General features: G+C 38.1%; 1 protein-coding gene across 2 annotated transcripts in view; it reads left to right on the forward strand.

The window, feature by feature from the left end:
• The window catches only part of LOC122147075, a 28,188-nt gene extending 17,162 nt beyond the window's left edge, over nucleotides 1-11,026 (forward strand). For both annotated transcript variants that reach the window (XM_042768099.1, XM_042768100.1), the window contains exons 6-12: nucleotides 219-1,125; nucleotides 2,318-2,434; nucleotides 2,704-2,861; nucleotides 3,715-3,838; nucleotides 5,410-5,473; nucleotides 6,854-6,974; nucleotides 10,743-11,026. In XM_042768099.1, the coding sequence (XP_042624033.1) occupies nucleotides 219-1,125; nucleotides 2,318-2,434; nucleotides 2,704-2,861; nucleotides 3,715-3,838; nucleotides 5,410-5,473; nucleotides 6,854-6,974; nucleotides 10,743-10,784 (1,533 nt within the window). In that variant the 3' untranslated portion in view covers nucleotides 10,785-11,026. The remainder of the gene's footprint in view (nucleotides 1-218; nucleotides 1,126-2,317; nucleotides 2,435-2,703; nucleotides 2,862-3,714; nucleotides 3,839-5,409; nucleotides 5,474-6,853; nucleotides 6,975-10,742) is intronic.
• Nucleotides 11,027-11,766: the final 740 nt, after the last annotated feature.

The raw sequence follows: 11,766 nt of genomic DNA on the forward strand, positions 1-11,766 counted from the left end.
CTCCTAATATAATAAAGAAGTGCCTCGAATTCCGACTTAACCGAATTGCCCCCAAAACTGATATGGTTGCTATGGAAACGGTGGAATGCACCAGTTCAGAATGATGCAAGCTGTTACAATGTGGATTCCGAAAGAATTACTGTGCATGCAGGAGGCAGAGAAAACCTCTTTCATCCACACAAAGCCCAATTCAAGGGATTCAATTTGTTTGCTTCCAGGCATCAGGATCTGTGAGCTCCGAGGGAGGACAAAATGGACCGCAAGCCTGGAATCCAAAAGCCAAGATGGACACGGGCCATGCTGGACCTCATCCCGTGTTGAGAGATCCCACACGCAGGCGTGGAAGTGCACCGGAGTCCTTCAGCTCCTCAATTTCATCCATCACTATCACTTCCAGGAAGGTCACACAGATTTCCAAGCCTTTGTGTACAACGATGAATGACCTCGCCGATGGACGAAGAAAAGCCTTAGTGGTCAAAGTCACCGAACAGAGAACGACAAGCACCACCAGCCGGCCCATCATCTCTGCCTCTGGCTATAATCATGAAGAGATTGACCACGGCGTGGTACTCAGGAGAAAGGCAACCATTGTGAAAATGACCGAACAGAGAGAGTGTTTCAGTCCATCACAATACAGACACAGCTACACTGAAGGACTCAATGAAGCCCAGTTAAGGAATGAATCTGAAGTCAATCCCTCACCATTAAACCAAACACTCACTATATCTTTAGAGCCAGGAGGAAACCAGTGGAGGTCCCAGCACAGATCTAGCCTGTCTCTTTACCTTAACAACCTAAATACTAGCAGCACAGCAAGGGAGAGCAACACCAAAAAATACAAGCCACCTCGAAGGCCTCTCAGCTGCGACCCAAGCTTGTTTAACTGCACAGAACTTGGCACTAATGCAGTTAAACATCCAGCATTTTACAACAAAAGCTCTCCTGTTCCCCAGAAGACAAATATTGACCTTGTTAGTTCCAGCAGCAGTGAAGCAAGAAGGTGCTCAGCCTCCAGTGGCGAGGACGGGAGCGCAGGGAAAGAGGGATTGGAGTTGGATCGAAGGCTTGAGGAGCGAGAGGGACCTATTTCAGGAATCAAACCTCTCACGCTACTCAAAGCAGCAGGTAATAGCAGAACCTCTGTGGATATTCGGCGGTAGATGTACAAGAACATACTGTAGGCTGAGGCCGCGCTGTGCTTCTTTGATGTATAATGGATGAGTATGATCGTGCATGTGAGAGAGCAGAGGTTTTTAATTGAAGTTTTCATGGCAGGTACGCACGGTAGCGGTGGACTACCCTGAAATGAGAGATTTCTCTGCTGTCTCTCTCTTTCGGTCTTGCGTTTTCTCATCTTTTCATTTTCCCACACATCTCTTTGCATGCATAATCTATTTCTACCCTGCTTTCAATACCGGTTTTTGAGCTTCCGTGGGAATTTAGAGCTGCTACACACACAGAGAAATCTGACAGCCACCGAAATACATGCATACACACAACTATCTGAGGATACGATTGGCGTATGACATCAAAGTACTGCGAGTGTGATTGGAGAGCAGACAACTCTTTTAGCTTTTGAACTGCTCTCACGGTACTTTGATGTCATATGCCGTACAGTCTATGCAGCGTCGATGCACCTCGAACAAGCCTAGTGTCGGCAGCAGCTTCCGGTTCACGCAGACTTTTAAGATTTTGAATCGCTCTCACAGTACTTTGATGTCACACTTCGATCGGTCTGCGCAGCTCCAGCGCATCTCGAACAAGACTCTTTGCTGCATGTTTAGCCCCGGCCCACCAATTCTACATCACTGCCTATTTAGCCCCGCCCACCGATTCTACATCACTGCCTGTTTAGCCCCACCCAATGATTCTTCATCACTGCCTGTTTAGCCCTGCCCACTAATTCTTCATCACTGCCTGTTTAGCCCTGCCCACTAATTCTTCATCACTGCCTGTTTAGCCCTGCCCACTAATTCTACATCACTGCCTATTTAGCCCCGCCCACCGATTCTACATCACTGCCTGTTTAGCCCCGCCCACCGATTCTACATCACTGCCTGTTTAGCCAAATGCACTCTCTGCATTTTCTTGTTTAACAGCACAAGTATGTCAGTATTTTAACTAACAGTAGTTTTGGCCTAGCAGAACTATATATCATTCTGCCACAGAACGTAGCATACTCGCATTACTTACATTTCTGAATGCAGCAACAAAATCCCGCTTGCATAGCCAGAAGCGTTTGCATTCTGACACTTGTGTGCAGTGTGTTTCAGGCCTAGTAGAGACTCTGGATGATGCACAGTCTCTTTGTTCTCAGATAACTCAGCTGATCTGAGCGTAGACGCCGTCCTGGCCCTGAACGCCGCTGCGGTTATTGCCAACATAAAGCTGCAGGCCCAGCAGAGACGAACTACATCCCACACAGGAACAGCAGGTACACCTGATCTCTCCTGACCTTTGGCTTTCTAAAACACAAGCTTCACTTGAAACACACTGACATTTAGCAAGATGAAGGGGATTTTATATAGACAACAGAGAGAGATTGATGTCTTTACACTCCGGACATGTTGGCATTAGTGCAGCTCAACACACAGTTGGAGTTTTTCCTCCATTAGTGACCTGCAGAATATCTGCCTATGCTGAGCATTACAGATTGAGGTTTCATGACTGAATATTGTTCCTCTTTATCTGTGTGTTTAATAGAGGTTAGAGGGCAAAATGAACACGGGGAGCTCAAAGAAGAGGCTGCTGGTGCTAATGGAAAGGACAAAACATGTCCAGTAGAACAATGTGTGGATTTTGTCCCATTTGAGTCCGAAAATGACCTTTGTGAAACTGCTTTGGCTCCACTGTCCCTTAGCGTGAGTTACTCTTCTCTCTTCTGTTGTTTGCAGGTACTTCTGCACCAAAATAATATTAGTAGTTATGTAAACGAGGACATGCAATAGATGTCTACAAATAAAGCAATTTAGAAATACTGTAGTGTAGACCAACTCAAGCTATAACCCTACCTCTAAAAGAAAATGTTTTTAGAATTTAAAAATGCAATTATTTACTTAAATTGATTTTGACCTTTTATTACATTTCAGGGTAGGATTTCAGGATTTTTTATAATTTATTTATCTTTTTTTTAATCATTTGCAGAATTCTAAAGTTGGAAGTCAAGACAATTTTATTATCGAGGCCAAATATTTTTTTTAAAAGTAGGAAATAAAACAAATGTAGATTTGTGGTTAATTTTGTGATTTTCTTTTAAATATATTTTTTTATTTTAATCTCACCTTTCTGTCCATTTATAATTTGTATTTTACAAGTTATTTCATAATTAAATGTATATTTAATAATAAAAAATCCATATAATATTTTAATAATATAATTTTTACTTCAGTAAAAATGTTAAATGTTGTTTTTTTTTTCCCAGAAGAAGGTTTTTGCTTGTCCATCTTTAACTGAGAGGTGTTTTGGGGAAAAAAAAAGTATATATATATATATGTGTGTGTGTGTTCCAAACACAGCTGTTATCTTAAAGTCTCCATTATATTTCCATTTAACTCATTACTGTCTAGGAGAAATAATTGAAATATCAAAGAGATCTCATTTGTGATTTTACTGACACAGCTTTGAACATCTTGATTTCTGAGTCTCTGAGTTTAAATCTCAACTTTGATTCGAGCAGCTCTTTCGGCCCTTTATTGAAAGTTGCTGTGTGTACAGGAGGCTTTAGCGATCAGACGGCCTGATTTCATCCGGCACTCGCAGGCCAGAGTTCAAGCCCTGGAGAGGAGGTTGCAGGAGAGTCTGAGCTCCCACAGCTCACCGCAGACACCTGAGAGCGGAGGTGTGCCGCACACACTATCAGCGGCAGGCGCTGTAAAGCTATCATGACATTCATACACGTTCAGATGCAGTCAAAATAAACAAGACTTTCAGGTCCTTAATATTCAGACAGACTCTGTTTATCAAATCAGCATCTGAAATGAGAGCAGGGATTGTTCAGAACACTGGAGAGAATAGCAGTGGTTGTTAAAAGATAGGAAATATCGCCCCCCATCTGAGCACTGTTAAAACTACATCACTAACATTAGACTTCCTTTAGGTGTTTCAGCAACATTATAAAATGCATCACTGAGTCTGAATTTATTTGATGAGCCATGTTTAAAGATGTTGTAAAATTACTATTATTATTATTATTATTATTATCATTATTATTATTATTATTATTATTATTATTGCAAATAAAAATACACATTTTCACACACACACACACACACACACACACACACACACACACACACACACACACACACACACACACACACACACACACACACACACACAAACACACATATATTAGCTATTATTATTACTATTGTTATAATTATTATTTAAAAAATAAAATATATAGTAAAATATATTATATACCAAATATATATATTTTCCATCAACATCTTAATCATATTATTATTACTATTACAAGTAAATAGATAAGCACTTTTCAAATATTTTTTTTTTTTTATTTACTTATTTTCTATATTATTATTATTATTAAAAATATAAAACAAATTAATATATACCAAATTATAAAATATATAAAAATATATAATAAAAAAACTATAAATATTGTTGCATCATCGTCACCATATTATTATTATTATTATTGTTATTATTATTATTATTATTATTATTATTATTATTATTGCATATATATAATTTCCATATTTTTTAAGCTGCTTTTTTAGAGAACTATTCATTCAAGGTTATCCCATACACTGATTTTATCAAAGTGAAAAACAACAACAACAACAACAAAAAAAAAGTGGTTTAGCTATATGTCTAGATGCTGTAGTTTCTCTGCCTGTGGTCCAAATATCTAAAACCCTCTATCCTGACCAGTAGAAACCATTTTGACGGCCAGCTGAGAACAGCAAACCACATTAGGCTGGTTTAAGGGTTCTTGATTGCAATAAAATCACTGTAACACATGGCCTGTCATTATTTAATGCGGCACACAGACAGAATCTGAATGGCTGTAAACATGGACAGCTGAATGCATAATCAGATTAGACAAAATATTACATAAACATGCAAAAGGTATGTCTATAACTTAAATAACAGCTGTCGGAAATCTGTGGCACTTTTTGCATACATAAATTCAGTGTGGGCCTAATTATTCCTGCATGTATCTGCAGAGGACATATTGTAAACAGAAAGCTTGCTTCTTGTAATTTTTCAAAATGAGACTTGATTGTAGATTAATAATAAAAGGGTGCACCAATTTATTTTCTGATTTTTGGGGATCCATAACAAGTTGATGTTCTATGATAGTTAATCATAGATTCTGCTGCTCCTTTTAAATTAAAGTTTACCTATGCAGGAACCCCTTTTATTGTGTGTATGTTTGTTCTGCAGAATGCCTTGTGAAATCCAAAGACAGACGCATCATGGGAAAGAGTCTACAGCTGTGGTCCAGGAGGTAAAAGAACATGCCACTTCCTGTTTTGAGAAACACCTTTCCTGCTTTATTTGTCTTTCAGACACACACACAGATAGATGTATCAGTTCTATCTGTATTGAAGGTGTTGTGTGTGTCTGTGCGGCCGCAGAGTTTTGCCGCCCTGATTGTGCTTTTCACAGCTTGTTTGTTTTGCTGCTGCTGAATGAAACCTATTCCGATTAGATCTGGTCTCACTGTGCTTCTGAATTAAAGCTCCCTGATGCACGACTGGATGGATTCTGCACGAATGAGTGCCTGTGTTCAGAAGTTTGATTTAAGCCACTGATGTGGTGTGTGACTGAATAACACGGGCGGTTATGTAAGATAACGCTGTAAATATTCACTTTTTATTTCTTAATTCTGACTCTGATATATTCTGATCTCAGAAAAGATCAACACAAATATGATATATTATTTTTCTTTTGATTAAATCTTTGTTTATTTTTTCTTTTTCAAAGTAAAAGTTCATAGAAAGAGAGACCAGACTATCAGAGAGACTCAAATGTTTTTTTTTTTACATTGCCAGTAAGAAAATACCAGAAGAAACCACTCAGAACACCCTAGCAACCACCAAGAATGCCCCAAAACAACCTTATAACCACTTAACATACCCTAGCAACCACACATAATACCCGAAAACACTGTAACAACCACCTCAAATACCACCACAACCCCTGGCAACCACACAAAACAAACCAACAAGAATCTGACCCAACGCCCTGAACACCCCCAAACACCCTAGTAACCACCTAAAATACCCCAACAACATTTTGCCAACCCCCCAAAATACCCTAACAACAACCCAGAACACCTACAACATCCCGCCACCATAAAATCAAACAAACAAAAAATAAAACCTACAACATCCCGGAAACAACCAAACATAAAATACAAACAACCCAGAACACAAAACATCCTAGCAACCACCTTTAATACCCCCAAAACACCCTAGCAACCATCCCGAACACCCCAGCAGCATTCTACCAACTCCCAATATATCCCAACAACACCCTAGCAACAACCCAGAACACCCCAACAACATTCTGGCAACCAACCAAAACACCCTAGTAACCGCCTAAAATATCCCAACAACACCGTAAATGACAACCCAGAACACTCCCAGCAACATTCTGGTAAACACCCAAAACATCCTAGCAACCATTCAAAATAGCACAGAACACCCTAGCAACCCCACGGTAACACCCTGGCCTCATTGCAGTGATTTTGCATGCACAGGCACCACTTTCTTCTGCAACACTGTCTTTTCCACACCAATTACACTATGCCACAAATTCCAACTATAAAAACTGCAGCTAGTACAGTATGTCACGCATGCTAACTGTGAGCTTTGATTGACAGGAGTTATAACCAGCTCCCTGAAGTGAAGAAGAGGAGAGAGGAAGAAAAGAGGAAAAAAGAAGAAGAGAAAAGAAAACTGGCATCTCGGACCAACAGGCTGCGGGCAGAGCTCTTTAAAAAGGTAGACATATTGTTTTACAGATGTGTAGGACTGATCTGAGAGCAGTTTAGAGGAGTTAGGAGTGAAGACTGATCTCAGATCAGCTCTGAGATCCATCGGTAATCATTACAGCAGAGGCTCTCTCTCGCAGTGTGGGATTGAATTTTTGAGTCGTCGTTAACTGGTTCAACAAATTAGATTAATTCTCAGCATTAATCCTGAAAGTGAAGCTTTTCCAATACGCCTTTGCAAGGTGTTCCGTTATCTTATCAAAATTCCCCTAATTCAATGGGACCGGAGAAGGACACCTTCTCTAAACCCGTTCCGCTCCTTTAGCAGTAGAAATTGATTTTGGCCGATGTATTTTGTTTCTAAACACATCTTACTCACTCTAAATATAGACTAGTACCTGACACAGAGTGCAGAGAGTGATATTCAACACATTTTCTGTCAGAAAACACATTTCTAGGCCTGTCTTCACATTCACACACACAACATCTCTGCTCAGAATGATGCTTTCGATAAGCAGATTGTTTAAGTTTGTTTATGTTATCATTTGCGGTGTCAAGCATCACTACTATTGCTGTTGAATAAATCTTTAGACCATGTCCAAACCAGGTGCACACAGTCAATCACAGTATATTTGCTGTTTAATATATTCACAAGGAATAAGATTTTAACCTAATGAGATTTAGCAATGGGCGGGGCTACCCAGTGTGATGTCACAGCAATGTTATTTTACTTATATACTATAATAGCTTTTAACATTTTGAATGAGCCTTTTTTATGTTTTCAGTTTTCATTTTTAGCAATTATGTGCTTTTGTTATTTATTTATTTTAATAACACGATTTTTTATATATATTTGAATGTAACTTGTTTCAGTTTTAGTTGTATTTCAGTTTTTATTTATTTCTAATAAAAAGTTGGTCCTTTTAGTGCTATCTAGAAAAAATAAGCTAAATAAATAAATAAGCTTTATTTCAATTAATAAAAAAATATTTTTGTTCATGATAATAATAGAAACCAATCAACAAAATGTCATGTTGTTTGTCAGTTTATGGTTAAGATAAAAACTTTGAATGCACTTGAATAGATGAATAGATCCTAAACTTTTGTCAGCCAAACCACTTTGACCTAAAATATTTCCCTGAAGTACATCTTGAAATGTAATATTACTGTTTAATATTATAACAACACACCTACATATTCACAGTTCTCTGATGATCACATGACATGAAAACAAATAAAGTAATATTAATCCAATATTAAATATCAATGTAATATTTATTGCCTTTTATTATTCACTTATTACACTTTAAATTTACAATTTTTATTTTATATTTTTGTGCTTTAATTGTTAGCTTTTCATCAACTCATGCGCCCCTGTTTGGGAAACGCCAGTAGATGTTGTTTGGACATAAACCCTGTTCTCCACACAATGGCATGACATTTTGTGTGAATCTGTGACACTCCCTTGAAAGTCTCTCAGTTTTGAAGGCTGAAGGCTCGAGGGCGGACCTGAAACCCAAATCCATCAGGGTCAGAGTCCAGTGTTGTGAGCATTAATGGGAGACTGACCGATGTCTGACTTGAGTAATTATGCTGAGAGAGGTGAGCCATGTCAGACTCCTGATGACACCGCATTAAAGTGCAATTTTCTGAAGAGATCCTGGTGTTAATTAAAACCTGTGGGCTTTAGATTAAAGTGAAACATACCAGAGATGAAACAGAGCCGTGTGTGTGTGTGTGTGTGTGTGTGTGTGTGTGTGTGTGTGTGTGTTATTACAGCTCATAGATGATTCTCAGGAAATACTTTATTCTGATTGCTCTGTGTTTAAAATATCATGGTTTTGGACATGGAACTATAATACCATGAAATATGAATGCCAAGAATATAGTAATGGTAATCATTCACTACCATATAAAAAAAAAATAAAAAAAAAAAAAAACAACAACAAAAAAAAACATAACAACAATTAATAAAATTGGATAAATACTGATGTAACACATTATTAAAAATGTCTAAATATAGATTTTATTTTATATTTAAATTGTTAAATATATAAAATATTATATTATATATTTTAATTTTTATAATGCCATATTGACCTCAATAAGGGTACATGTCATTCTTTCTGGCCACCAGGTGTCGCTATAGGCCAGACTATCAGTGTAGGTTAGTCAAAAAAATCACCATAGACTATCTGAAACTGAGCCTTGACTTACTCCAACATATTCACATATACACAGAAATATGTACATGTATTCTGCTTATCTATTTTTGTCATATGGCAACTCTTTCAACAGTTTCATCATGAGATTAGTTATGATAGTATGCTGTTCTGAACATGGCAAAAGTTGCATCCTTTATTTATATATTTCCTGTTCTAACATTGTTAGATATTGATCGCATTCAGTTATTGATGATGATGGTGGTGTGTGTGTAAGTATGCATGCATTTGAGAGACGAAAGATAGGAAAATATTTTGTGTGTGTGTGTGTGTGTGTTTTGAATGCTGTCTGGTTGGCAGTGTTGTAAAGAGCTTCATTGTGCTGTGTGTGTATAGAACCACTGTTCACAGGAATGAACACCCATCCACTGCCAATGAAACCACTGCACATGCACATTGTAACACACACACACACAAATATAGACAATTAAATCACTGCCAGCCAGTTTGTGTGTGTCTGTCATGAGGCTGAACATTTTTCCAATATTTCCTCTCTGATTCTGCCTCTCTTTATATGGGTGATTCTTCAACATACATCTGTTAACATGAACATTTATTTCACATTCTGGAAAATCTGAGCTCGTCCTTGACCAAGTACATTTGGACCATGTACTTACCATCAGGTTAGGCAAGATGTAGATGAGTTTGTTTCTTCATCAGATTTGGAGAAATGTAGCACTACATTACTTGCTAACCAATAGCTCCTCTGCAGTGAATGGGTGCCGTCAGAGAGAATCCAAACAGCTGATAAAAACATCACAATAATCCACAAGTGATCCACACCACTCCAGTCCATCAGTTAATGTCTTGCGAAGCAAAAGGCTGTGTGTTTGTAAGAAACAAATCCATCAATAAGAAGTTTTTAACTTCAAACTGAAATATGAGTCCTCTATCCATAATGCTTTCTCCAGTGAGAAAGTCCATCTCCTGTTGTCTATCACATCAAAATCCACCCACATACAGTATTTGTTTAGAGCTGTTTTGGCTTGTAAACGGTGCTTGATCTTTGCAGATTTATCTCCTGATTCAGAAGAGATGACTTTTACGAATGGAGAAAGCGTTATTATGGACTCATTTCAGCTGGAAGCAATGGTTTGAAGTTAAAACTGTCTTGATGGATCTGTTTCTTAGAAACATGCATCTTTATACTTCACAAGACGTTAAATGATGGACTGGAGTGGTGTGGATTACTTGTGGATTATTGTGATGTTTTTATCAGCTGTTTGAACTCTCATTCTGACGGCACCCATTCACTGCAGAGGAGAACTTGGGGAACGAGCCATAGAGAAAATTCTGAAAAAAACTGAACCTTTCAACACTCATGAGAAACAATAAACGTTTAAAGCTACTTTCAATCTCTTTCTTAAAATTACAGTGATTGTTTTTTATGCAGCATTTTTTCTTTAAAACACCCTGTGGGATTACAGAATCACCCAGACGACTAGTATTAACTATGATGTGTTTCATCAATAACATTCGGTGAGTCCACCTCTTGCTGACCGCAAATGATGGATGTTTGGAATAAAACTGACCAAAGGCTTTATAATTTTTTGCAGAAACTTCTGGAGCAGATTTTGCAGAGAGGAGGAAATCACTGACACTGCCTTGGAACTGTGTTTCTTCTCACTCTGCAGTTCTCATGCCGTCCCTTGAAAAATATGACGTGACATTAGTTAGAAACTGATATTACTTTCAGATTGAATGTGCCTTAAACATGGACTGCAGCCATATTTATATGGCTCTGGATTACATCTTCTCTCTATATACATACACTACTGGTCAAAAGTTTGAAATAATTAAGGTTTTTTAATCTTAAGTCTCTTATGTTCAGCTAGGCTGCATTTATTTGCTCAAAAATACAGTAAAAATTTTGAAACATTATTACAATTTAAAATAACTGTTTTCTCTTTGAATACATTTTAGCATGTAATTTATTCCTGTGATCAAAGCTGAATTTTCAGCATCATTACTCCAGTCTTCAGTGTCACATGATCTTCAGAAATCATTCTAATATGCTGATTTTAAAAACATTTCTGATTGTTATTAATGTTGAAACAGTTGTGCTGCTTCATATTTTTGTGGAAACTTTGCATTTTCAGTGTTGCCAATCCTCCAAACAGTATCGCATGACACTGATAAACACAGGACATCAGGATAGTCTTTTGGCTTCTTAGAGTTGCTACAGTTGCTGTATAGACAGATTGTTCGCCCTGCCTCTGCCCCAGTCATATTACGTTATGTAAGACACACAAAATAAAAGAGCACACAGTGACTCCAGTCCTCATCGCTAAAAGCCTAAAATCCAACATTTGAAGTCATCCTTATAACATGAAGGGCCTGATCCTGCTCTCATGCAGTCGTAGGTTCTGCGGGCTCATTATGACATCAGTAGCCTTCCTCTGTCCGTGTCTCACCGAGCCATTAGCCGGGAGCAAAAGGAATCTGACCTTGTCTGAATAGGAATGCATCACTAATGGAACTGAACATTTGCACGGGGTGAAAGAGGCTTTTGTCCTCTCTCCAACCGAGCCGAAGCTGTCCTACATGTGCCTGCTTAGACAGGACATGACTGTGCAATAG

The sequence above is a fragment of the Cyprinus carpio genome, chromosome A12, assembly GCF_018340385.1.
Source record: "Cyprinus carpio isolate SPL01 chromosome A12, ASM1834038v1, whole genome shotgun sequence".
NCBI lineage: Eukaryota > Metazoa > Chordata > Actinopteri > Cypriniformes > Cyprinidae > Cyprinus > Cyprinus carpio.